This window comes from the organism of the source record quoted next, unplaced genomic scaffold (assembly GCF_019419815.1).
Source record: "Pyrus x bretschneideri cultivar Hongxiangsu unplaced genomic scaffold, Pyrus_bretschneideri_v1 Contig4, whole genome shotgun sequence".
Lineage (NCBI taxonomy): Eukaryota > Viridiplantae > Streptophyta > Magnoliopsida > Rosales > Rosaceae > Pyrus > Pyrus x bretschneideri.
The window spans coordinates 5,119,217-5,147,101 of record NW_025999723.1 but is presented as its reverse complement, the minus strand read 5'-3'; the positions used below and the strand labels follow the sequence as shown (position 1 = coordinate 5,147,101).

The window sequence follows — 27,885 nt, the reverse complement described above, 5'->3', positions numbered from 1 at the left end:
AGACAATAATTAAAAAATAAAACAAATTCCAATATAAATAAGCAATAGCATGTTAGGTGGCGCAAATTGATTGGCCAATATTAAAAAAAATTGTAATTATGAAAGGTCACGTGAGGTGGGATGAGAGAGAAAGAAAGTCTCTCTCTTCTTCCTTTCTCTTCTTCTTCGTTAGAACCAAACCAGAGGTCCAAAACTTAATTTCTAGTCTCTAAAAGCTGCAAAATGCAGGTCTTTGTTCCTCCTTTCTTTGGCCTAGGTTTTATTTTTTGGAAAAAAAAAGAGCCCGCGATCAGCCTCTGTTGCGATAGAGCAGGGAAACCGAAAAGGCCAAAAAACCAGACGGAATTTCATCACTTCTAACGAGACCGAAGGGGCGAAACCACCGCTCATGGGCTTGATTTCCGACGTGGGGAGGGGCGGCTGTGACACACCTGACCAAGGCCAGGGCGTGCTGGCCGTCACGCGAAGGTGACGTAACCATGTGCACAGTGCGGAAGCTAATAGAATAGTAATATAAAAGTACGAATAATTAAAAACTAGCATACACAAGGTCAAAGTAAGTGTGCTAGCGTAAGTGAGACGCTAAGTTCAGAGCAATAAGTCTACAGCAGTCCAAATTAAAATGATGCAACAACAGTGCACCCGAAGGTGACCCTACATTGGTGAGTGTCTGTCAGAAATGCCTGGAAGCCCTCTGGGAAACCACCGAACCTGCTAGACCACTAGAACCTGGAGGGGCGCAAAACAAAAGCGTGAGTGGGCAAAAATAAAGCTCTTTGAAAACCATTTAGTAAAATACATTCTAACCCCTCGCCGTAAAACCTGTACACTTCCCAGAAAATAAACATATATACGTATGTATAGGTATGCCAATCATGCTCAAGAATATGCCATGTCAAAGCCTCACAAAGAAACGCAAGTGCTCAGGTATCAATCACGTCAATAGCATATAATAATCTAGCAGCCGGAGTCACCTAACGTGACCTGTACAGCTGCATATAGAGCTCAAATCTCAACTAAATAACTGAACCTGCCCACGAGTCGGAACCACCTAAAGTGGTCTGTATGACAGGCCTGGGTGTAATATATATATATATATATATATATATATATATATATATATATATATACGCTCTAGTGCTACGATCACGTGAAGGCTGTGCGAATAATCGCGGGTCACCTACGAGTCGGAACCACCTAATGTGGTTTGTACGACAAGACTGTGCACCTAACTTGGATCCAAGCTGAGCGTGTGGTGCGGGAGGTGAACATCACGTGAAGGACTGTGCCCTAACTCTGGGCGGGAGCACTAACACGGGGGGTGCAGGTTATGAGCTCTCTAAGCATCTCTAACCACTACTGAAAATACAAACATGAATACCACTTACCTGTCACTTACCTGTGCGTCCACAACACCAAATATGAATATGTATATGTACGTCACTACTAATGCATGCAATGATGCATAAACGATAATAATATGTGCATGGCATAAAATAATTAACCCTTTTTAAACAATTTCTGGGAAAATAAAAGTATATAGGTATATACGGAAAACCAAAAGCCCACTCACTGGTATGTGGAAGGGTCGTAGCCCCCCTGCCTCGAGTGAGCACGCTCGTCCTCGGGATACGTATCACCTATATGCGAAAATACTATAAAAACATTAATTATAAAGCACATAACCTTCCTTTCGTAATAACTTCTCATACATTGCTCAAAATGGACAATTGAATATACCAACGTGCTCTACACAACCTCAGGATCACACCAGAATTTTTAGAAAAATTTTTCACCGCCGCACGCGCCGGCCACGCGCAGGCACGTGCGGTGCACACGGACGGCGTCAACTGACGCCGTGAGGAATATTCCGTTAGTTCTAACGGATTCCGTCAACGACGTCAGGAATATTCCGTCAGACTTGACGGAATATTCCGTTTCCTTCCCTGGCTAACCTCCGGCGCCGGAAAATCGTAAAACCTGCAACCTACGTTTTCTCACCCGTTTCTCAACCATTTTTCACGATTCTTGAACCAAAATGACGCCTAGAACTAGGAGAATAACGACATACAAGTTTTAAGGGTCAAAAACCACCAGAAATTACCTGTGCAAACTAACCAAAACCGGCCAACTCCGACCACAGTGATCCCGACGTCAAAACTCTTCAAACGAAGCACTCCGAGGCTCCTTGGGACCTCACCAAACCACCTACGAGCTTCAAAAACCCAAAAACGTAAGAATTTACGTTCACATGAATAGTACTCAAATCGGACCTTGTGAAATCGACGTGAAAACATCGGAGTTCCTACCTAAAAATGGTACGATCGTGCTCCCCTCGACCTGACGAGCTCGAATATGGCCTTAGTTCCCTCGATCTGCTAAGGTTTAATGGGTTTGGTGTGGTGTCCGTACGTTCGAAAGAAAAAGAAGAAGAAATGGGAGCACGGGAGAGAGAGAGAGAGACAGGGAAAAAGACAGAGGGTGAGGGAGAGTGACAGTGTGTGTGTGTGTGGCCCAACACTTGCCAACACCACACAAAACAACCAATAACGTAAAAGAAACGATCTAGGGGTAAAAATGTCATTTCACATGCACGTTTTAGATAATTTCGGGACGGGATGTCACAGGCTGCCACTCCTCGCCCTCACGTAGCTTCGCCACTGATCGTGCTTACTTTTTTCCATTTTTTTAGTACATTGTGAGCAAAGTTAGAGTTCAGCATAAAGTACTTGAAAATATGAGAAGTAATTTAATTATTTGTAAGCACATGTAATGTTTTTTCTTTTTTTCGATATAGATTCATATTCACAATACGCCTCCTTACGTGTGCCAAATTTTCAAGTCAACATGGAACACAAATCGGGTGACTTGAAGCATGTGTGACCATTGAGCTTCACGGCAACTTGCTCTAATATCATAAACAAAATTAAAGTTCTACCATAAAACCAATTGATAATATGAGAAGTAGACTAACTACTTACAAACACATGCAAAATCTTAATTTTTTTCTTGATGGGAATTCCTACTCTCAGCGTATTACGAATTAGATTGCCGACGACATTGAGTTATGGTTGAGGTCTCGTTTGCTTGCTCAGTTTGTAGGGTATAGATTAATCAAATTGGCTTTATATTTTGAACATGAGTATTGTTGGTTTGAGAAACTTCTTGACCTTATTCATGGTATTTTTCATGCGTGTTACTTCTTAACTGTGTAATAAAATTGCTACCATTTTCTCTAATAAAAACATAGTGTGTTATAAATTAGCTCCTCGTTTAATAATATTCAATGTATGAATAATTCCTCGTGTTACTAGGTTCTTTGAATTAGATATTTATTTGAATAATATTTGTGGTTTTTTTGTGAGTCGAGAATATTAAAATTCCTTATTTCTTAAAGTATTAGGGTTTACTTTAGTTTCTTCATAGATAGAGGTCCTATATTCATTTATTTTCTAAAAGTTGGCAATATGTAGTTATTTCGAGTTATTTAGCTATCTTGGCAATATTTTCGTTTAATAAAATGTTCTTCTTAGTTTTATATTTCGTTTGCCTATCTTCCTAATTTTCAACTAAGCACATAGATATGGGATGGTGAAAACCTACACATGGGACGGCTAGCATCTACACGTTAAGCCTAATTAATTAGGATGATTTTATTCATTAATCTAGCTAACAATAAGGCAATAAGATTCTTCAAATTAAAAACTGATTATCTTAGTCTCAACAGAAAAAATAAGGCAATAAGATTCTTCACTTGACTATACAAGTTGGATTGATAGAGATACGTCAACTCCCAATTTATCTAAACTTATTGGGTTAATCTCAGTTTACTAATTTAAAGTTTCGCGGTTTTCAACATTTGATACATGAATTTTTTTTCATTCCAAAATCATACCTCAAGTCTTAATTTTGGGACAGTTTCATACATCCGTTAAGTTGAATGTTAAGTCAACCGTTAAATGATAACCTGACACTCACATGAATAATGACTAAGCGTTACGTATCAATATGGGCCCATATAAATATTTAAAAAAAATTAAAGATTTAAAAACTAAACAAATAAAAAAATGGCCTATAAAAAATGGCCTACGGATACGGGCCTTCCCTTTCCTCCACTTGCACCAACCCTTTTTCTTCTTCTCTTTGACAGAGACAGATTCTCTGCCCTTCCACCTCCCATGCACTCTCATCTCTTTCTGTTTGTGCGGTCATAGTTAAATCACGTCAACATTTTATATTACTATTGTTTTTTGTCTTATTATCTCTATAAAAAAATTAATATAAAATGTTAATATGGTTTAACCGTGACCGCACAAACAGGAAGAGGATGAGAGTGTATGAGAAGCGGAGGGCAGAGAATCTGCCTCCCTCTTCGACAGCCACCAAAGCTGATCTGAAAATCAGCACCACCTCGAAATTTAAGCCCTAATTCAACCTAAATTTCAGATCGAAGGGCTGGATTAGTCCATTAATCTAAGCGTACGATCCAAAATTCAGTTCCCAATTGTGTTCCTTTCCTCAATAAACAGCCAGAGGGCTCAACGAAATGAAGAAATTACAAAGAGATAGAAAACGGTGGCAAAGAGGTGCATCTTGATGTCGTCGAGCGTCTCGCACTGGCAAAAATTGTTGTAATCAGCGGGGAGCGGAGACCCCGCACAATGGCCTCCAAGTACCCGCCGTGAATGTTGAAGGTCATCGCGTCGAATCCGTACATTTTCGCTGAAATTTCGAAAATTTGCGCGATCTGCCACTGCGTGATCCGAAAATTGAACGTCTCGCGGGAGAGAGAGAGAGAGGAAGGGGACGATCGGGGAACCAGAAATCCCTTCTGCAGCGAAATCAACGGAAACCCTAGCGATTTGCAGACGGAAGCTGAAATCTGGAAATTATCCACGTGGGCGCTGAGATTAACCCAAACTTATTTAACGCAAAATTAAGACGGAAGCTGAGATTAACCCAAACTTATTTATACCATATACCATTTCTTTTTAAAAATTTCCCTTTGGCGTGATCGATAATTTTGTATGTTACACATCGTATCTTCCAACTTCCACCATATTTTATGTTGTTGGTAATTTTCGTCATGCATGCATGTTCATCACACATGTACAAATAGAATTTTACGAAATAAAAAAACATACATTAGAATATTAACCAAATTTATATTTTCCATAAGTTATTATTATACAGTATGGACAAATTAATCAGATCATGTTGGTTGGGTTTTTGTCTTCGTTTATTACTTTAATATACTACTTATCAATACTGTGATTTATTTAAGATAGGGTTATTATACAAAATGATCCTTAAAATTTGCATGATCTCTGAGATTGAAAATCAATAGAAATGGTCCCTGAGATTTGCATGATCAATAGAAATGGTCTCTGAGATTGAAAATCAATAGAAATGGTCTATGAGATTGTCCACCATCCATGATTTTGGTCATTTCGTTAAAAACTCTTTGGCCAATTTTCAAAACTTCATAAATCAATGGATTCTTAACCAAATTCGACCCATAATATATCAAAATGAGGATAAGAAAGCGTAGAACAAGATTATACCTATTTGGAAGCCTAATGATTGCCGGAGATTTCCGTAAAATAGCCTGAAATGTGACCGGTCCGCGGGAAAACTGGAAAACTCTCCAGAAACTGGGTAAATTTTAAATGTTCATAACTTCTTCAATACTCAACCAAATCAAGTAATTCAAAAACGAAAATCATATTTCACGATGAGATGAAGAGAATGATATCTTTCTTTACTACTAACTCAATGTGATTTGGCCGGAAAACTGCTCGAAAGTGGCTAACTTGAAAATGGTTAGCCATTTTCGAGCCGTTGTTCGACCAAACCCCGGCGAGTTAGCCTTCAAAAAAGGTATCATTCTCTTAGTCTCTTCAAGAAGTATTATTTTCGTTTTTGAATCACTCGATTTGGTTGAGTATTGAAGAAATTATGAACGTTTAAAGTTTACTCAGTTTCCGACGAGTTTTTCAGTTTTCCCGCGGACCAGTCACCTTTCAAACTATTTTCCGGCCACCTCCGGCAACCATTGGGCTTCCAAATAGGTATAATTTCTACGTTTTCCTATCTTCATTTTGATATATTATGGGTCAAATTTGATTAAGAAACGATTGAGTTACAAAGCTTTGAAAATTGCCCAAAATCGTTTTTAACGGAATGACCAAAATCATGGATGGTGGACAATCTCAGGGACCATTTCTATTGATTTTCAATTTCAAGGACCATTTCTACTAATCATGCAAATATCAGGACCATTTTGTATAATAACCCTTTAAGATCTTTAGTTTCTGAAGAGTAAGTAGTTAGATTTGATATGAAGCCCTACATTTCCCAACCTCTTCCGATCGATGATCATCTTGTTTCTGATACCATCATAACACTATGATCTGAGAGAAACAATATCTATCGAGATGAACAGAGAAACAGAGATATATATGGATAATACTGTCTTTCTTCATTAAGCACAAATGATTAACTATATATAAACTAACCAATCACAAACGACACCTGTACAGCTATTGAGAGAGACAAAAATCAAAACACTTCTAAATAAAATTACATAAATATAAATAGAAAACTATTATTGTAAATGTTTTAGTTCACAAATTATTGGTAAATTACCATCTTGCATGCCCTAGCCTTCTGTTTTAAAGTGAATTGTCAAGTTGCAAACAAGTTCTTCAAAATAAAGAAACAAGCAAATCATGACTTGAGTCACTGGATTAGTTTAAAGAAGCTTGTGACTTTAACTACCATAGATCTGATCAATCCTCATGTTAAAAGAAATGGCCTCAATTAAGGACTGGTACGCAAATCAGTTGATGAGATTTTTTCAGCTTCCAACTTACAAGTGTGTCTCATTTTTTTTATGTGTGGTTTATTTTCATAATCGTTTGTTTTTTTATGTTTAGCAAGCTTAGCTATTAGCGAATTAGACTTTGTTTATTAGCGAATTAGATATATGTGTGTATAGAAGTTCTGTAATTGTAAAGATCCAATTCATTAACTTTGAAATACAATTAATACAGTTTACTCTTTCTCCCTCCCTCAATTGTTTCTCTCTCTAGTTCTTCATTTTCCTCCATTCCTTATTTCTATTTGATTCTTTCTCAAAGTAGTTAATAGAACCAAAATTAAGCAATTTTTTTTTTTATGAAACATAATTACAAAGAAAATATTTAATAACAAATAAATATATATAACAGTAACGATTTTTTATTTATTTTTTATTATCAGACATATGAGTGAGGTATAAGATTTTTTATAATTAACTATACGGAGAACTACTCAAGCCATACATATTTTGTCACATTAATTGGCAAACTAACGTGCATGAAGATCATGTATCACATGTATACATGGTACTCTTATGCTCACACAGTTTTCTAAGGAGCCTGCTGGAAATTATTGGGAGAACCCTTTTTTCCTTAAAAAACCTAGCGGAGAAGAAATAGCGGAGATTAGCTATTCGATAATCTTTTGGTGCAAGGCACCTACCTTTTCTCTTCCGTAGGAAAGAGGGCCATATACTCAGAAACCGCCCGTCTCCCTGCACCATGTTCTTTTTGTTTGTTTATTGAAAGTTTAGGGGGAGGGGAGTCCATCTGATCTCAAGTTCAGGGTATTACCGTAAGTCTCTTTGGGTGCGTTTGTTGCACCAGACTATCTCGGACTGGACTAATTTAAGGACTAAACTGGATTGGCTTGGCTTGGACTAAGCTGGATAAGAATTATAAAGCATTTGATCCAGTGTTGGACTAGGTCAGAGACAGACAATTTTTCTTTTATTTATTTTTGTTTTTAACAAAAGACTAACAAATTTTTAAACCAACAATTTTTTTTTTTTCCTTTGAAAAAAAAAAAAACATTATCCCAAGCCATCATCATCATCTTTGCTCATTGTTATCCTTGCCTAGTGCCCACCTCTTATCTCTCACACAGAGTTTCAAACTAACTTTTTTTCTGTACTACCTTTCGCAAAGGGAATAAAGGATTCAAAGACCCAATCAAGGCTATTGAATTCTTCTGACAAGTTTGCATCAAATGGGTTGCTTGATTGTGAACTCCCTAAGAAAGAGCTTCCGAAAACAAAAATCAATATTTGACTGCTAAGTCTGCTTCCTCATACTCTCCGATTTCGATTCCGACTTTGATCCAATCGCAATCATTGTAGATTTTCTTTTGATTTCTTAAATAGAATCCACCTTGATCTCTCTCTTCTCTCTCACAGTTCACTGCCACCGTTAAGAAAAGGGGAGGGGAGGGGAGAGTGCGAAGGCAAGATACTGGGAGTGCCCAGGGTTCCGGTGAAGTTTGGGGAGAAGGAATTGGGAGGGGATTGAGAGTTGGAGGGAGAGGTTGTGGTGACGGTGGGCAAGCTAGGTCACCACAGATGGGGAACCATAAGATTGCTAAGGATTGGTAATCCAGACCCTTTAGACGGTATTAGCAATGAAGCTTTTAGTGAAAGCAAATCCCACCTAGTCTCATTAAAGCTAATCCTTCGATAGCGTCAAACAAGTGACTAGGAAAAAAGTTAAGCCAATCTCAGCTACTCATGTCTAAAGAGCCCAAACAAACAGGGCCTTTGAGAAATCACAAAGAGAGTCTTAGAGTTTTTTTTTTTTTTTTTTTTTTTTTTTTTTTTTTTTTTTTTACTACTTACTTTAGATCGCCCCAGAAGTTGGTCTTAACCCCCTGCACCCTATTTTTATTAATAGAACAAAAAAAAGTTAAAAAAAAAAAAAAAGATAACATACGTATGCGGTATGTATACTTTTTCTTAATCAAAATGTGTTACATACTATATATCAGTCCGTCATGTGTTACATCACATTAAAAGGTTATTTCTTTTCTTACTTCTGCTTTTAAAGTTTTTGAATCCCTTCATTTTTTTCATTTTATTAAGTAGACAATGCCCTAAGATTTCAAGTGGTAGATGCTGATTTGAGTTTATATACTTTAATAAAACGGGACGATTTAGTGCTTCGTCACGGCAGCCCATCCTTTCGGGGGTCAGTAAGACTCATAGAGACATTTCAGCCCCCTGGTCACCACCGTGCAATTCACTAGCGGCAGGAATCGAACTCAAAATATATCGTGTGGAATACGGACTTGGAATTCATCCCCAACCACTGGGGCATCCCGTGGCTATTGATGTTGATTTGAGTTTTAATTGTAAATATTCCTGGAGTCCTATTTTAGGTAGGACTAGGATTTGTAATCTTTAGGATTTAGTTTCTTTATCTTTTGTAATTACTTTCCTTGTAAATTAAGGCATGTGCCTATATATTGTAAACCCTAGAGAATGAATAAAGTAACAAAGTATTTACAGTATTTCTTCTTGGTATTAGAGCTATTGGGTTCAGTGGGTTCAGTAGGATTCGACCAAACTGGGTGGTATGGTTTGGTAGGGCACTGCAGATCTGGGTGGTACTCTTGGATAGGTCTTTACCCAGCATCTCTGATTTCTTCGGTTGTAGCCTTCAAAATCGGCTACCTAGTTTGGTGGGAGCTTGCTGAACTAAGTTGTTGGGTTCATATGCTCCAGTTGAACAACTGGGCAGATTTCCACAACTTCAATTTCTCCCCTTGAAGTATATTCCAACCAACTTAGATCAATAATATAACTAATCTTCTCCTGGTAATCTGAATTGGATACAGATAAAGAATAAAAACATTCAGACTCCGAGAGGGTAACATCCATAATTACTAAACATACGTTGACCAGTAGGATGATAACACTTGAATTCCTTTTGATGCAGGAAAAATCCAAGAAAGACACATTGGAGTGCACATAGATCAAGCTTACTACAATGAGCTTTCTGAATGTGAACATAGACTACACAACCAAAGATCCAAGGTGACAAAGTATTTGTAGAAACCACTGGAACATGTCAAGTAAAACAAAAAAACAAAAAAGCACTCACCCAATGAAGATCGTTGGCTACGGTAATGGAAATTTTGGCATATCTAAAGCCTACACTCGGTAAGGGAATACTTTATGGAAAACATCGACTTCTAAAGGTTGAGGGGTTTACAGATGCAAATTAGGCTAGCAATCTTACTGACAGACGATCTACATCTGGGTATTTTACATTTGTTGGAGGTAATTTGGTTACATGGAGTAGTAAGAAACAGAAAGTGGTGTTAAGTCGTCTGCAGAAGCTGAGTATAGAGGTATGGCACACAAAATATGTGAACTTTTTTGTTTATGTAAACTATTGAGATGTCTTGGTTTTGAACCAAAGGATGCTATAGAGTTGTATTGTGACAATAAATATTCAAGGGAGATACCTGATAATCGATTACAACATGATTGAACAAAGCATGTGGAGGTTGATCGACACTTTGTCAAGGAAAATATAGTAAGGAAAATTGTGTCTATACCGCTTGTGAATTCCGAATAGTTGGTTGATGTTTTTATTCATGTAGTATCTAGTAATTTTTGCAAGACTCAATTATCAAGTTGTGCATGTATGATATATATGCACCAATGTGGGGATAGGGTGTTGATTTGAGTCTTAATTGTAAATATTCTTGGAGTCCTACTTTAGGTAGATTATGATTTGTAATCTATAGGATTTAGTTTCCTTATCTTTTGTAATTATTTTTCTTGTAAATAAGGTATGTGCCTATATATTGTAAACCCTAGAGGATAAATAAAGTAACGAAGTATTTACCATATTTCTTTTGTAAATTGTTCTCGTTGATATATAAGGCGTTTCTCTCTACCACACCACATCTTGAATTTAGACTCTCACACCTCTTAGTCTAAATTAAAGTACTAACATTATTTGTGATAAATAAATAAAAAAAGAATATAATTAGAAAGTAAAACTTAATTATCTAAAACATTTAGTAGTTCTCTAAAGCTTTACTGCTTACTGTTCGGAGAATTGCTTCATGTGTACGAACGCAGTACATCTGAACTAGCTAGGTGTAGGCAGAAGCAGAAGTTGAAGAACTTCTACTTATAACTTAGACGTAGGCCATGTAGCATCAAAACGTACGGGGACATGAAGTTGTTAACTTTGTACAAATTGGCGCCATGCATGCATCGATCCTGTACGACGAGGTCCCTTGAAACCCTTCGCCGGCTGTATCTTGCTGGCACGGCTGCTGCGGCTGGAAGCCGGGTTAAGCAGGCACGAATTTCCGCATAAGGAGCGGCTGTGAAACGGTGATTCCCGAGATAAATTTGTGTATTATTTAAGTAGCATCGTCATTTCTTTTCTTCTTGTATTTAAAAAGGTAATACTAAGTAAACTAAATTTATAAATCAAATGATGTGTCATCAGTAAAAAAATAAGTACGTTAATTAACATTTAGGTAATATTCAAATCATCAACAGCCACATAATATGGTTTACAAAATTTGATTTTCCTAACATTACTCTATTTAAAAACAAAGGGTGATCTTCAACGCCAATGTTTACCTCTAATTATATGCCATCTGCCCAAATTTGAACCGAATCAATCATTCATTAATTCATGTGCTCTAACATATAAAGATCTAATTATTAATATTAGTCAGCAGTACGGTCAATTATTTGATAAAATATTAAAGGAATTATTTGGAAAATCCGTCACTGCTTAGGTCAGAAAATATATTCTAGGCTATTTTGTATCAATTTTTTTCTTCTTTTTCTGATACAATTTTTTTCCTTTGTTTAATTCTTGTTTGGTCGCTATCATAGTGTGAAATGGAGTACAGTTGATATATAATTTGGTGTCTATGTGTCGCCCAAAAACTCCATGATAGAGACCAAGCAATTTGTTATGCGCCTGACTGTAACAAATTGAGATGGCCAAGTTGCTGTTCTGTCAATTATTTGAGGAATCTGAATACCGTCATCATTGATTTCTTCCTCACTCGCAACAAAAACGTGGAAATCATGATGTAGTAGTGGCTTTGCTAGTTTCTTATTTATCAACACGATATTTTAAACTAACCTTACGTATGGAACATATGCACGAAATGATAGACGCATTTTTTTAATCAACTAGCTTAATTCGTAATTGTAGTTGCTTAGCTTGTTGGCAAGAGATTAAATTTGTCCTATTTTCGCCCTCGGTCCTCTAGGCCTTTTAATTAAGGAATTGAGGTCCATAAATTTGAAAGCCCAATAAAATCTAATTGACTAAAATGGGGCCAAGAACACCTACGAGATCGCAGTCACATTACCACATTTTTTATATTATATTTGTACCACTTTTTTTAAAGAAGTAAGATCTACCAATACATAGGATCTCATCTTTATTAAAAAAAATAGTATAAATGTGATATGAAAGCTACAATAAGAATAACAATTTTGAAAGAATTAACTATACCATCTAATTTGGGTTTTGTGACATCTATCTATTATTATTGAAATCATTCTGACAAATTGTCACTTTGTCCTTATTTACATTACAAGGGCAGAATAGTAATTAAATTTGACAATTTAAAATAAAATAAAAGTATCCCTTATTTTTCTCTCCCTTTATTTTTTTTCTTTTTAGTAAAATGATACATATATATTCTTCTTAATCTTATACATTCTGTTATTTAATTAGCATATTTGTTTTCATTTTATTTATTCATCCCAGCAACCATAAATTAAAAAAAAACATGTATGAGAAACGAAAAAAGTGTGTGAAAATATCATCTCCCTCTTTATTTCTTTTAATTTCTCTATCCGAAATGTCTCTACGTGTCATATTGCTAGCATCTATTATAGGGACAAGGATTGTCTGCCCTCCCACTTTCGGTGCCCTCTTGTGCCCTCGAGTTTGTGTGGTCACGGTTAAGCCACGTCAACATTTTATATTACTATTCATTTTTGTCTTATTATCTCTATAAAAAAACAATATAAAATGTTGACGTGGCTTAACCATGACCACACAAAATAGGAAGGCACGAAAAAACACTGAAAGTAAGAGGGCAGACAATCTTTGTTCCTATTATAGGAGCCCATATTGCCTTTCTTTTTGGGCTTATTTTTCGTAATTGAAAGAAAGCCCAATTGGTGTTTGCACTCCTTTTATGGTCAAATATGTATATGAGCCCAAACTGTGGCATCCTATCTCTGGTATGGAAGCCCAAAAACGTGATGTCTCCATCAATGCTGCAAATACCAATTAAATTACTGTAGTGTTATTCACATGCTTATTTTTACTTCTCATATACTCTTGTTAAATTTTGTTCAGTGATCTTCTTTAAGTTATTCGATCTGATTGCCAAAAATTAAGAGGAGTGTGTAAAAGATAAAAATAAGTGTATAAATAGCATCACCCTTAAATTAAATGGCGTTTGAAAACGCAATGTTCCTACACTCTCAATTTCCTCACCAATTGTCTACTTAATTCTTTTCAATAGTTTTCCTTTGATTTATTCAACCTTAAAGTTAAAGTAAAGAGAGAGTCTAGAGGAGAAATGAAACCTCTTGACAACAACCTGGTTTCATTTTTGATCCAATCTGATCCGATTGTTTTCGAATGAAAATTAGAAACCTTGTTTTCGATTTTGATCCATACCCTGGGCTTAGCCAATTTTTATAAATATATCTAGAATTTATATTGCAATTGTGATAGCAAAAATTCGTCGTCTTTAGTCTTAATAAATTTGTACCTGCAAAACAATAAACATTTTTGATCAAGGTCAAAGCCTCATGCACTCACAAGGTGTGGGGGAGGGGGCTTAACCAATGGATCTCCGATACCAAAGTCAGTAACTCTAAAAATACTGAGTGTTTAGGTTTAAAGTGCATATCAAAGGCTTACTAGAGTTTGGTGGAGATGAGGTATTTACAAAGAGGTGGTCGGCCTAAGTGTAGGGTTTTTCCCATACATGTGGTGGCTTCTCATTGACCAAGATGAGTCATCCTAGGATTGATGAGGAAAGAATAATCCCAAGATACTAATTAGAAAATAATATATTGGGTTGATGATGGTAGCATTTTGATTGATTGTTATGAAAATTCTTTACTTGTTTGAATTGATCTTTTATTAGGAATGTATTAAAGATAGGATTTAGTGATTAATTCTATCTTTAATACATTTGACCTTTCCTTGCCACGTGCAGGGGAGCTTGATGTTGTCGTAGTTGCTTGAACCTCCAGGAATATTGAACTACACGTGAGAATATTTGAGGGCTCTACCCATTTAAGGAGCGCATTCTTGTCTCTTTGAAAAAAAAGCTCACCTATTGTCTTCACAATTTTTAAAGTTATTTTAATCTCCACAACTGTAAAATATATGTATCTGTTTTTCCAAAGTTGAAATTATTGAGAGAGCAGCCGACAATATATATAGCTGGAAACTTATTCGTATATAGAACAACCGTACAATGTTTTTGCTACTTGTATTATTAGCTTCTACCTTAACAAAACTGATTTATTATTTATCAAGGCCCGCAATAAACAAGTAACAAATGAGTAAGGACCATTTGTCAAACTTAGGAAGCTCTTAACGTTTTGTTGCAGAGTTCAAATCTTCTACACTTATTTTATGTGCGGCTGTTCTTTAATTTCTATCATTAATTAACGTGTTAAATTTATAACAATATAACTAAAGATAATAAATTTATGAGCACGTATTAATCAAATATAGAAGCCTCATTGAAGCTGCATACAAGATGATGTAGATGATTTGAATCTTGCTTGCACGAAGGGATTGAAAAATCAAGTCAGAAGTCCAACAGAGTTTGAAGCATTACAATAACATTCAGTCACACTCATCACACATATGATATTATTAATTTAGTACTAATAAATAAATATTAATTATACCCAAAAAAAAAGAAAAAAAAGACAAGAAAGAAAGATAATATGCAGAACAGAAGGGTTTTTGACAAACGTCAATAGTGGGAGAGATTTTTCAATGTGATTGATACACTGGATAGTACATCACTTGTCACTGTACAAATGGTAGGATATGTGTGCTAAAAAGTTAATAACAAAATTTCCCACCACTTATATTAAAACATGTGATGTACCACTTGTGTTCCTGTCACAATTAATTTTTTTTTTCCAATAGTGGGAGGCTGAATCAGATATTCCAGCAATGTCGTTCCAGTTCCCCACCCCCCTAAAGTCTAAGACTCTAAATATAAGAGAAGAAGAACGCGCTTAAGCTTAAGCGTGACAGCTTGGATTTAATTTCCCTATGTCTATAATATTATATACAACATCTTATATGTTGCTGTGCGGTCAAAACAATTGGTCCAACCTCTTCATGCATTTCAATTTCATTCCCAATCCCCTCACCTCTTATCTTCAATCTACTCGCGCTTCCACCTTCTAGTCTTTCTGAAAATGGTGTTGTGACCAGTAGCAGATTTAGGATTTGAGCATTGGAGGGCTCGGTGTTAAAGGTCTAAATTTTTAAATAGAAACAAGGTGCAAAGCACGCAAATAAAGTTTAGTTTATTTATTGAAGTATTTCATCAAACACTTGGTGGATTTGTAGTCGTCAACTGAATCATGTTGCGTACATGTCATCAAATATCGACGTATACGAAAGTAATTTGATGAGTGTGGAGAAACTTAGTCGAGCGTTGAGAGAACTTGTCAAGTGCTCTTAAAGCAATCTACCGAGTGCTGCCGAGATATGTATAGTAATCATTACATCAAACAATTGGTGGACACAAAAATGACTTGTACCAAACATTCGAAGAATCCTCAAAAGACCTTCAAATGTATATTTTTCGAACTTTGGTCGGTTCTGAGACCACCTTGGTCACAATGTATATCCGCCACTGATTGCGAGTGTTGGCATGAGTTGATCTTTTTGTATTTATTGGCTCGAGTCATATTTTTCAAAATGTCACATGATTTACAAAGATAACAAATAGAAAGGAACATTTTGGTGTTGAATAACCGGCTAGATTTAAGATATTCCAAAAAAAAAAAAAAAAAGAGTTTAACTTCAAAATCTTATCCAAATTAAAGATAGAAGATGAATTTTAACTAAAACAGACTTACGCAATCCAATCACAACATGAGCAATTGCCTCAATCGTTCTTCCTTGTTCTCTAAGAAACATGTTTGTCTTGAGTTTTCGTTTGGATATATATATAAATTCGAGTATTCATGTCAAAATATGTGGCAGCAAAGCATGAATAAAATGAGTTTCATTTCGGCCAAACATATATAAAAACGTATTATCATCCATTTTATATACGAGTCGCACAGACTTCCCTTCAACAAGGACACAAGTTCTCACTCTCAGAGGTTTATCCAAATCTTTGAAGAACATCAGAGGTCGTTCGGGGATCCCGGATACATCACATCATCCTTAAAAGATGGCACAAGTTCCTGATTAGTTCTTATCCGCTTGTTTATATTACCAGGGGACTTGAGATCCACAGTTGCGCCACCTTCTGTACGTCGAAGCGTAGGAAAAAAGAAAGGACAAGGATCCGCCCGGCCTCCAGAGTGGAGATTGCTGAACGGCGCAAGAACGAGAAACAGTGGCAGGGTTTTAGTGACAAAGTGTGTATTACTAGATCAACTAATCATGTGCAAATCAATTCCCGAATCTTTTCTCCTCCTCCAATATAGTTGGTACAAAAATTGACACATTACCTTTACTTTTTGAATGTCATGTTCTCCCTAACCAAAGGAGAGTGGGAGGTTGTATGTACGTGCACAAGTGCGGACTAGATTAAGAAAACCATGAAACCGAACCACGCGTGAAGCCGTGAAGGCAAATCCTAAACGAGGTGTTGGTGCAGCTGGTGGAATCGAAAAGAGAGACCTCTCCGTATTACTTTAGTCTAAAGTAGGAGGGGAAATCGCACTATTCATATGAACATTGTTTTGGACCACATTTCAGTTTATTTACAAGATTGCTACTCAGATGCTTTTAGCTTTTTAGAAGATGCCATCATCAGTTCGAATGACAGGAATGCCTGTCTGGGGTTACATCACACGATTGGGGGTAAAAGTTGGGTGGGCATTGTTGTCAGTTAGGGTTGCATTCGGTGGGATCGATGGCTCGGTTTGGGATTTGGTGGGAAGGCATGCTGTTTGCACAGAGGAGGAGAGAGAGGGAAGGAGGGAGGGGGATAGAGAAAGGGGGGTTTGGTGAGGGGAATGCATGCGACTTGCAGAGAGGAGGGAGGGGGAGGAGGAGAGAGAGGGAATGAGGGATGGGGATGGAGAGATGGGGGTTTGGTGAGGGGAAGGCATGCGACTTGCAGAGAGGAGGGAGGGATAGAGGAGGAGAGAGAGGGAAGGATGGAGGGGGAGGGAGAGAGAGAAGGGTTTGGTGAGGGGAAGGTATGCGACTTGCAGAGGGAGGGAGGAAGGGAGGGAGCGAAGCTTAAAAGCAACTACAGAAAGTTCAACGGACAAGGTCGCAGCAATGGAGACACCTTGCTCTGAACCATTTCCCCTCTCCTCAGGCGAATGCTGAACAAAGTTTTGAAGGAACAAAAAGAAGAAGAGCTACACATAATAGAATCTGATTCGCAAGGAAAAGAAGAAAGCCAGCTTTTCAACGAAAAAGCTAAAATCAATCCCTTCAACCTCCACATCGGCGGCGGCACCCACGACCACCAGGTTCACTTTTAATTTAATTTTAATTTTTTGCTTTTTCAGTGGATTAAAGAATATGAAACGAATTATAATTTAAAATGGTGAAATTTTGTTGATTTTTGCGTTCAGTGTTCTGAGTGATCATCGAGCTGTGATGGGTTGGTGTTGGATTTGATTCAATTGAGGTAAAAGCTCTGCATGATTGTGATACGGAGAAAATGCTAGAATCTTACCTTCGATCCAAATATCTGATTTTTGTTACAATTGCTATTTTCATTGCAGGAAAATGTGGTGGAGACAATAATTCCCAAATCCTCGAGTTTTACGAATGCATTCCAATCGATAGCCGTGTCAAATGATCTCGATTTGTCAGGTATGTTCGAGGAACAGGCAAGTTTACAAGAAATAGATTTACTAAAATAACTAATCCTACTTTTTTAGCTTATAACGAATAATGTTGAACTGTTAACTTAATTTAGGATGAGAAATAGAAGACAACAAGAATTGGACCCAAGCATACCATTACTGAAACCATGAAGAAAATAGAAGCGGCTGCAACGGATGCGAGTATTCTGTAGCAAGAACAAACAACTTCAGGGTACACGAAACTTATATTCAATCTTGCTTCTTTATCTGCTTATCAAAGTTCCTTCCTGCTAACTAATGATGTATTATTTTTTCATCAGATGTAAATGCATGCAAAAATTCCAATGAAAACGTAAATCACCATATCTAGGTAAATCCGAATTGTAGATCAGACTTATATTACAATTTGTTTTCTTTGTGAAATTTTATTATAATTTACACTAAAGTCTCTGGCTTTTGAAATTCTATATGAAATTGTGAATGTTATTCGGAATCAAGTCCGGCTGAGTTCTTTACTAAATAATGCGAAAATATGCATGATGAAACTAAATTACTTTTGTATCATCTATATTTTCCTGTTATCATAACATGATTTAAAATATAGAAACATACTGCTTATAGGATATTAAGGTTGAAGTCATTTAGTTCCAAAGATGCCATAACTAATGTATAATTGAGTGAAATGCCAGTTTGCATAGATATTGTGCTTATTTGTTTTAGGTGGATTACCAAAAGGAGCTCATCAAGTATTCTGCGAGCACGATCGACCTTGATCATTTGGATATTTAAAGGAGCCATTGATCAAGGGAAGACGACGAGTTGTGAACCTGTGTACCAATTTTGCCAATTTTGTAGACAAGCAGAAACTTTGGCACTCGCCTCTGTCCTATCCTCCTCTCGCCGCCGTCTCCCTTCTCTCACCTCCGTCGTCTTACTCCTCTTTTCTCTGTCTCTGGAATCTTATCGTCATCTTCCTCACATGCAAGGCTCTGGCCCTTTCAATTGTAACCAAAACATGTTTCAGGTGCCTAACACAACCTCTCACTACTCACTCACATCAGTTGGTTTTTGTAATTTGAACTTTTCTTTCTAATAAATTTGTATGCTTTCTGGATTTTTTATGGCAGTTTTGGACCTTATCTTTTCTGAATTTGTGTGCTTCTCTGGGTTTTTTAATGGCAGTTCTGAGGAAGAGCAAGAAAAAGGAAGAACCAGTATTAGAAGATCTTCCCAAAGAGTACTATGATGATGTGAGTGCTTTTATCCTTTAACTTGGCCAAATGGGTGCTCAAATTTCATGTTTTTCTGTGATTATATGAGTAAATTTATGTATTTTGTTTTTGGGTTTTGCCAAATTCAATGGTGGTATTTATGGGTTTGGTATTGATTTTCACTTAACAATGACTTTGGGGAAATTGATTGAGTCTGCATTCAATGTAACTTTTCATGCAGTTACATAGTGATGAAATAGAATTCAATTTTTTCATTCCTTTTTTTTTTTTTTTAAATGCAGTTACATTTATATGATGATTTACAGCATATATTTATCTTTTAGATTCTAATTCTTCATGCAGTCTAAGCCATGAAGGATTCAATAAACCCACAATTGATAACAATGTGCGGCGGCACCAACGGTTTTGGACAAGGAACAAGTAAGTACCATTTGTTTCATTGTTCCAAAGTATTATGTAGAGATTGCTTTAATATCTTGGCTTCTTTGCTGTTTGTGGGGTGTCTGAGATAGGATTTAGAAGATCTGGTTTAGGTTTTGCAGAGAGAGAGATAGGGGGTGTCAGTGAGAAATGTGGGAGGATTTAGGCAAGGGATTTCAGGGATTTGTTTAGGGTTTCTTTTCTGCGATTTGCAGACAGAGAGATGGGACAAGGGTGAGAGAAAGATGGGAGGATTTTCTGCAAGGGTAAAGGGAACGGGTAAGGAAGGTTTGGGTATGGGTAAGGGATGGAAAAACATTTTGTTTTCCATTTGCTTCCTCAAACCCGAGGGATTTTTGCAATTGCAGAGAGATAGAGAGATGGGGGTGTCCGTTAGGTGCCCTTTAATTGTCACTTTTGTGATTTGTCCACCTTGATTGTTGTGTGATTCATTCTCACGAACGTTCTATGCACAAGGTTTCATGTTATTCCTTCCTTTTAATTTTGATATTATTGTGCTTAATTTCTGTTTTATTTTATTGGGTGATTAGATTAACAGACCTTGGATATTTTGGTATAATAATTTCACATCACGTTGCCCTTTTGCATCACCTTAATTGTTCATCAGATGCTAACTTTTAGTTATGTTTTCTTTGGGTCAGTCTCCATCTGGTACATTTGTCCATCCTTCTGGAGTGGAGCACTATCTTTCTGACAGCATAAATGTTCTGAGAAACTGCTATGGAGACAAACAGTTGTTTACTCCGTTCTAGGTATGTTTTTCTTTAGTATTTTAGAGGGATACTTAACTATTCCCCATTGTAATCCTTACCTTTGTATCTATCTCTCTCAAAAGACGATGAGAGTAGCAATTGTTGCAAAGCAAATTCTCAGATGTATCTAAGCATATACATACATTGGACAAAAACCGAATCTTAAATTGGGGCAGTGAGTTCTACAACATCTTGGTGCTGCATATGTTCTCACACTTTTAAAAGTTGTATTTCTCAAATATATTGGGAATTTTAATTAGTTTTATGTCATTTTCGTAGGGCAATTTAGTAGAGATTTAGACATAAAAAGAAGATGCGTGAATCAATACAATTAACCTAATAGTGATTTGGTTCAGCGTAAAGACCACTGCTAGGGCACTCAAGCCATTTTCTTAATTTTGTGCACATATATATTATACATAACCCGCACATGTTTCCAAAGGATGTTAGTTATTGTTCATGCTCTGCTGATATTTTATTCTGTTCATTTTGATTTTGTTTTTCAGTTGTGGTTATAGGATTGTTTTGTCTCTCTTTTTTTTTTCTTTTTTGTTTTCTCTCTGTACAGCTTTTCTAAAATTGAACTGTTGTTCTCAATTTGGTTATTTGAACCAAGGCCAGTTACGCTGTGCCTTTGGAATGTCTCACTGCTTTTAAAGTTGAATGGTGCTAACTGAATATAATGCGTTCATTCTTCGGTGCGTGTGAGTGTATGTGTATGCAGTCTATGTGAGTGCATGCAGTGTGGTTAGGTTCATTCCCGCATGGGTTTTCGTCTTTTTGTCTTTAAATGGTTAGGTTCATTCCCGTATGGGGGAGGTGTTTTTGCCATCAAATTGGTAGAGACTGATCTTAATCAAATATCATGCCATAGTGTTATTTTGTTTGCATCTATGGAACTATATATTTACTTCGTTGTTGTTGACGGCTTTGCTTGTTCTTTCCAGATAATGCTGCCTTTTTGGATTTCGTATGAGTGTCCCGGGTCGGTTCTGGACCATCAAAAGAGGGATGATCGCTGTCATTCGGACTGCGGGCGTCCACTTCAAAATCCTGGTAAACACATCCTTTTCTTGATTTCAGGCCATGCAAAATTCATGGTGAAAAATCTGAGCTCATGTCGTTGGTTTGTGCCTTTATCCTATTTCTTATTTATTTATTTATTATATCAATCCTTTTCCTTCTTGGTTCTATATGTTGCTGCTAGTTCCAATATTTCATTGTCCTATTTGTGCATGATATCAATGCTGCCACTTTTCATATTCTTATCAATGCTTACATCTTCACTCTTTTCCTTCTGTTTCTTTTTTTTTTTTTTTTTGAGAAGACTTCTGTTTCTTTTGCTTAACATGGTTTCGGCTTTTTGAGATTGTGTGTTTGATTAACATTTGATCGTATGGTGTTAGAATTTAAATTTGATGTGAATAAATTCTGCCGGCAGGGATTTTGGTCTCTGGATTTTTCATGGTGTAATTTTTATGGCATGATCCATTGGTGTCGTGTGTATTTTTCTCAACAATAATAAGCTTTTTCTCAGTATTGCAAACAAGTTTTCTTATAATTGAGAGACGAGTGCATGGTGCATGTGTCTTAATTTATTCAGGTTAAATATGTCTTATTTATGTAGTAAAGGCGGGTGCATTCAAGTCCCGCAGCAACGCATGAGCATATTTTCTCGTTTAACCTTAATTTCATCCCAATTTCAATTTCGAATTTCATTCAAACCCGAAAACCCTTACTCAATTCTAATAGGATAGTCATAATAAAGAAGGCAGAAGAAATGTCACGCTTTCCACACACTCACGAAACAGATTCCACACACACACTTTGAAGCTTTGAAGCTTTGAAGCTTTGACTTTGACCAAATTCCACACACTCACGAAACAAAGCAGAAGAAATGTCACGCTGTCCTCCCTCAGCCAACAGCAATATAAATTCCCAAAGCCTTCCGTTTCCTCGTAGCTCCAAGCTCCTCTCACTTGAGGTTCCTCAGCCGTTTTTCTCTCTCTTAAAAACAAGCACACAGATTATACTCCTCCTAGTATCTCTCACTCTCTGTCTCTGAAGATTTGTTGAGTGCTTTAAACTTTAAAGTTACGGAAAAGCTTTCTGGGTTTGATTGTTTGAGCTTTTTAGGTCTTAAAGTTTGAATCTTTCTGTATTTGGATTGAGTTTTTTTGGAACAATATTTTGTGATTTCAATTGGGTTTTGTGAAATATTTTTGGGTTTTGAGTTGTTTGGGTTGAAGTTTTATATTTTGGATCTGGGTTTGTTTATCTGCACTGATTTCTGGGTTCTTTTAACTTACAATTCAATATTTAAGGAGAAAATTATTGAGATTTGTGAAGTTTTGTGAATATTTCTGGAACTCAATAGGAAAAACCAACCATATAGTTTTTAAGATTTAGCTTTTGGGTTTGTTTCTGAGGAGGTGGGTTGAATTTTTCTGTTTCTCATGTTGCGGAAAATCTTAGATTCAACAACTATCCAGCTGTGGAAGTGCTTTTTTTTATTTTTTTTTTTAATTTATAATTTTATTGGATGATATGAACAAGTTTACATATAATCAGCTTATTTAAAGCCGCTATCAGTTAATGATTTTGAGTGGTATATTGAACTTTTTCTGTTACAATGATGCAGGACTTGCGAGGTATGCAGGGGTTCCAAAGATAAACTCAGCCCCTCAAATTTTATCATGGAAAGCGAATTCCAGAAGCAGAAATCGGTTTTGGTCGAATTGTCCGCCTCGCACAATCTCGATGCTTTCAGGACTGAAGTAGAAGGGTAACATTTTTGAAGAATTATTGCAAGTGCCAAAGTTGTCTGTTGCGTTCCCCAAACTTTCAACCACGGCATGCATGCAGAGACCAGCTGTGCAACCACGAAAATCAACTCCTTTCTTTGCGTCAACCTACGGTTACATAAATACCCAGAGCTTTATCTTGCAGCCTAGCTAAGATGGAGTTCTCAAGTATTCATATTAGCATTTGGTTTATTTTCATGCAACCACTCTTTCTTCTCTTTCTTTTTAGCTCTGCCTCCTCCTCGCATTTCGCGGGAAACGAGGTGGATAGGCTTTCCTTGCTTGCCTTTAAAGCTGAAATCGTGAACGATACCTTGGGCATCCTTAGCTCTTGGAATGCTTCGCTCCACTTCTGTCATTGGCCAGGCATCACTTGTGGCCGCAGACATCAGAGAGTTACAGTGCTCGACCTCCAATCGAGCGGGATGGCAGGCCACCTATCTCCCCACATTGGAAACTTGAGCTTTCTGCGGGCTTTATACCTCCATAACAATAGCTTCAGCCACACCATCCCTCCAGAAATTGGTCGTTTGTTCCGCTTGCAAAAACTACGCCTTGAAAACAACTCATTCAGTGGTCATATTCCATTCAACATATCAAGTTGCTCTAGCCTCCAATACCTTGGCTTATTTGGCAACACTCTTAGTGGCGAACTTCCAACTGAAATTGCCTCATTGTCCAAGCTTCAGTTTCTTGATTTAGGAGCGAACAATTTGTATGGGAAAATCCCACCTTCTTTTGGGAATCTTTCTTCTCTTCAGATGCTATCTGTGCCTCAAAATAATCTCCATGGAGGTATTCCAAATAGCCTTGGCCAGTTGAAAAGCTTAGTGATTTTTTCCTTGGCTTACAATTATTTGAATGGTACCATCCCTCCCTCCATATACAACCTCTCGTCAATTAAAGTCATTTATTTGCTTCGAAACAACCTTCATGGAACTCTTCCCCCTGGATTGGGCCACACTATATTTCCAAACCTCGAAAAATTTGATTTCTATTTCAACCAATTCACTGGACCATTACCAGCTTCAATCTCCAATGCCTCAAACCTCTCACAATTTTCTATCTCACACAATTACTTTACTGGAAAAGTGCCTAGTCTGGCGCGCCTGTCAAATTTGTATTGGTTTGCTCTAAATCATAACAATCTTGGACATAATGAGGAAGGTGACTTGGAGTTCATCTCTTCTCTAGTTAATTGCACCAATTTAGAAGTTTTATATATTGGCTTCAATAATTTTGGAGGAGTGCTACCTGAATCTTTCAGCAATCTCTCAACGAAGATCAGGGTGATAAATTTTCAATACAATCAGATACGCGGAAACATTCCCATCGGGGTTGGAAATCTTATCAACTTGGATACGTTGAACCTTGATGAAAATTTATTGGTAGGCACTATACCGAGTTCAATAGGTAAACCGGATAAGCTTTATGACCTGCATCTAGATTCGAATGAATTGTCAGGGAATGTTCCATCATCTCTAGGAAATCTAACTTCATTAAGCAGATTGACTCTCGGCTCAAACAATTTAAATGGAAGCATACCACAAAGCCTCGGAGACTGTAGGTTTATGATATATTTGGATCTTTCCCACAACAATCTTAGCGGTCCAATTCCAAAACAATTCATCAATTTACTTGTTCACTTGAATCTATCTGGAAACCAACTTACCGAATCCATTCCCTTGGAAGTAGGTAACTCACAGCATCTTGTTCTCTTGGATGTTTCTGAAAACAAGTTATCTGGTGAGATTCCACAAAGCTTAGGGAGTTGCACAAGTTTGGCGATTCTGTCTCTGAAAGAAAATTTATTGCAGGGGACAATTCCTAAATCCTTGAGCTCCTTGAGAGGACTTGAATATTTTGACCTCTCTCGCAACAACTTGTCTGGCATAATTCCCAACTACTTGGAGAGTTCCCCCTTCTTGCAGAATTTGAACCTTTCATTTAATGATTTTGAAGGTGCAGTACCAATCCAAGGAGTTTTCAAGAACGCAAGTGCGGTATCTGTTGTGGGAAACACACGGCTTTGTGGAGGTATACCTCACTTAAGATTGCCTAAATGCATCTCCAAGCAAGCTAAGCGCGGGTTATCTCCTAAGCTGAACTTAATTATCTCAGTTTCCTGTGGGGTTGTCGGCTTGGTCTTAGTGTTGTTACTTGCGCTTCTTTATCGATCAAGAAAAGCTAGAGCGCTTAAGTCAACTTCAGGCTCATCACTGGGGGTTTCACTCTTGAAAGTGTCCTATGGAGATCTCCTCAAAGCAACTGATGGGTTCTCTGCTTCGAATCTTATTGGTGCTGGAGGTTTCGGGTTGGTGTACAAGGGAATTCTCAACCAGCATGAAGAAAGAAATGTTGCGGTTAAAGTACTCAATCTTCAAACTTCAAGAGCTTCTAGAAGTTTCATAGCTGAATGTGAAACCTTGAAAAGCATTAGGCACCGAAATCTTGTCAAGCTACTGACTGCTTGTTCAAGCATTGATTTTCAAGGAAACGATTTCAAAGCTCTGGTGTATGAGTTCATGGTGAATGGAAGCCTAGATGAGTGGCTGCATATATCAGCTCAAGGAGTAGATAGGCTAGCCAATCTGCCGAAGAATCTGAATCTCACTCAAAGAGTTAACATTGCCATCGATGTAGCATGTGCTCTGGATTATTTGCACAACCACTCCCACATGCCAATAGTTCATTGTGATATAAAGCCCAACAATATTTTGTTAGACAGTGACATGACTGCTTGTGTTGGTGATTTCGGTTTAGCAAGGTACTTCCGGGATGCTTCTTGCCCATCTCCTTTGCACGAAAGCAGTTCCAGTGTCATAAAAGGCTCCATAGGCTATACTCCCCCAGGTAAATTTTCTTTTACATATATAAACATATATATATATATATATATATATATAGCATGAGTTTTTTCATGCCACACATAAGAACAATGCTATGTTTTTGTGCATATAACTTAAGAGTATGGAATGGGAAGCGAGGTGGCAACATATGGCGATGTGTATAGCTACGGAATATTGTTGTTGGAGATGTTAACTAGTAAGAGGCCGACAGATGAAATGTTTAAAGATGGTATGAATCTGCACAATTTTGTTTCGATGGCTCTACCAGGACGTGTGGAAGAAATATGTGATCCACTACTTGTTGAAATAAAAGAAAGCAACAGCAGTACTAATCCCAGAAGTAATAGGGGGAATCATGCCCCAAATGATCAAAGAAAAAGGGTTGTGGAGTGCTTGACTTCGATTGCAAGAGTGGGAGTGGCTTGTTCTGTAGCAATTCCGAGGGAGCGAAAAGACATGAGCAATGTTGTCGCTGAATTGAGTCTAATAAGGGACGTGCTAACTGGATGCCGAGTGAGCGTCTCTGATCAAGGCCTATGTAGTGAGAAATAATAGCCTGTCATCATGATTTTTACTGCCGTGAAACTTGGACAGTAGTTTGCGTGGAGTGGTCTGTGGGTTTTAATATTTTTGCAGTTGCTTTTATTCTATGATTTGTGAATGATCTTTGTAAGATCATCTTTGTGCTTGCTTGGATGTCTATTTAAGTATATTGTTCTGTCGGTTTATGCTATGATAGTGTAAGCAGTTGTAGGTCCAATGTGAGATTCACACTCTCAACATACCTTTTCATGTGTGGTGTCATTTAAATTTAGTATATAAACAACACGTATTAGGCAACGTGAGATCACTTGAACCCGTTGATCATAAAATCAAGTGAAATATAAAAAGTATCTTAATTCTTTATAAGCAAGCATACCTTTAATTTCAGCAAATCCTAAATGAGGTGTTGGTGCAGGTGGAATCAAAGAGGGAGTCGGTCCACCCTCTCCGCATTTAACCTGAATTTCATCCTAATTTCAATTTCGAATTTTTCATTTAAACCCGTTAACCCTTCCTCAATTCTAATAGGATAGTCATAAAGAAGTGGCCCTTCCTTTGAAGCTTTGACTTTGACCAAGTTCCACACCCTCACGAAACAAAGCAGAAGAAAAGTCACGCTTACAAGTATTTGATGAAGATGAGGTATTTACAGAGAGGTGGTCGGCTTAAGTGTAGGGTTTTTCTCTACATGTGGTAACTTCTCATTGATCAAAGTGAGTCATCAGGATTGATGAGGAAAGAATAATCCCATGATATTAATTAGAAGATAGTATCTTGGGATGATGATGGTAGCATCTTGATTGATTGTTATGAAAATTCCTTGTTTGAATTGATATTTAATTAGGATTGTATTAAAAATAAGATTTGGTGATTAATTCTATCTTTAATACATTTGACCATTTCCTACCATGAGCAAATGTTGTCATACTTGCTTGAATCTCCAGGGATGTTGAACTGCATGTGAGAATATTTGAGGGCTCTGCCCATTTAAAAAGTGCATTCTTGTCTCTTCGGAAAAAGACCCACGTATCGTCTTCGCGATTTTTGAAATTATTTTAATCTCCACAACTGTAAAATATGTGTATCTGTTTTTCCAAAGTCTGAAATTATTGAGAGAGCGGCCAACATTCTATATAGCTGGAAACTTATTCATATATAGAACAACCGTACAATGTTTTTGCTGCTTGTATTATTAGCTTCTACCTTAACAAAACTGATTTATTATTTATCATCTGAAAAATGGAAAGGCCTGCAATAAACTTGTAACAAATGAGTAAGTACCACTTGTCAAACTTAGGAAGCTCTTAACGTTTTGTTGCAGAGTTCAAATCTTCTACATTCATTTTGTGT

At 37.1% G+C, this 27,885-nt stretch overlaps 1 protein-coding gene and 1 long non-coding RNA gene across 4 annotated transcripts; both read left to right on the top strand.

Annotated features, from left to right (window-relative positions):
- Window positions 1-17,918: 17,918 nt before the first annotated feature.
- LOC108868039 lies at window positions 17,919-20,156 on the top strand. Its single transcript, XR_007251307.1, has 5 exons — window positions 17,919-18,146; window positions 18,235-18,284; window positions 18,635-18,938; window positions 19,097-19,164; window positions 19,489-20,156. It is a non-coding gene; the product is annotated as an uncharacterized LOC108868039 (long non-coding RNA).
- A 2,061-nt stretch (window positions 20,157-22,217) lies between these two features.
- On the top strand, window positions 22,218-26,749 carry LOC103958617 (putative receptor-like protein kinase At3g47110). Of its 3 annotated transcripts, none has more exons than XM_048565643.1 (3): window positions 22,218-22,410; window positions 22,981-25,996; window positions 26,111-26,749. In XM_048565643.1, the coding sequence occupies exons 2-3, from the start codon at window positions 23,299-23,301 to the stop codon at window positions 26,542-26,544; spliced, it is 3,132 nt and encodes a 1,043-aa protein (XP_048421600.1). In that variant the 5' UTR covers window positions 22,218-22,410; window positions 22,981-23,298; the 3' UTR covers window positions 26,545-26,749. The 3 variants fall into 3 exon arrangements, with proteins under 3 accessions (XP_048421600.1, XP_048421599.1, XP_048421601.1); XM_048565642.1 differs by having other exon boundaries at window positions 22,219-22,432; XM_048565644.1 differs by having other exon boundaries at window positions 22,221-22,380.
- Window positions 26,750-27,885: the final 1,136 nt, after the last annotated feature.

Excerpts from the sequence above, each read along its gene's own strand:
- LOC103958617 (XM_048565643.1), top strand. The coding sequence starts at position 23,299 with ATGGAGTTCTCAAGTATTCATATTAGCATTTGGTTTATTTTCATGCAA. Across the intron at positions 25,997-26,110 it reads CATAGGCTATACTCCCCCAG|AGTATGGAATGGGAAGCGAG; the intron begins GTAAATTTTCTT and ends ATATAACTTAAG.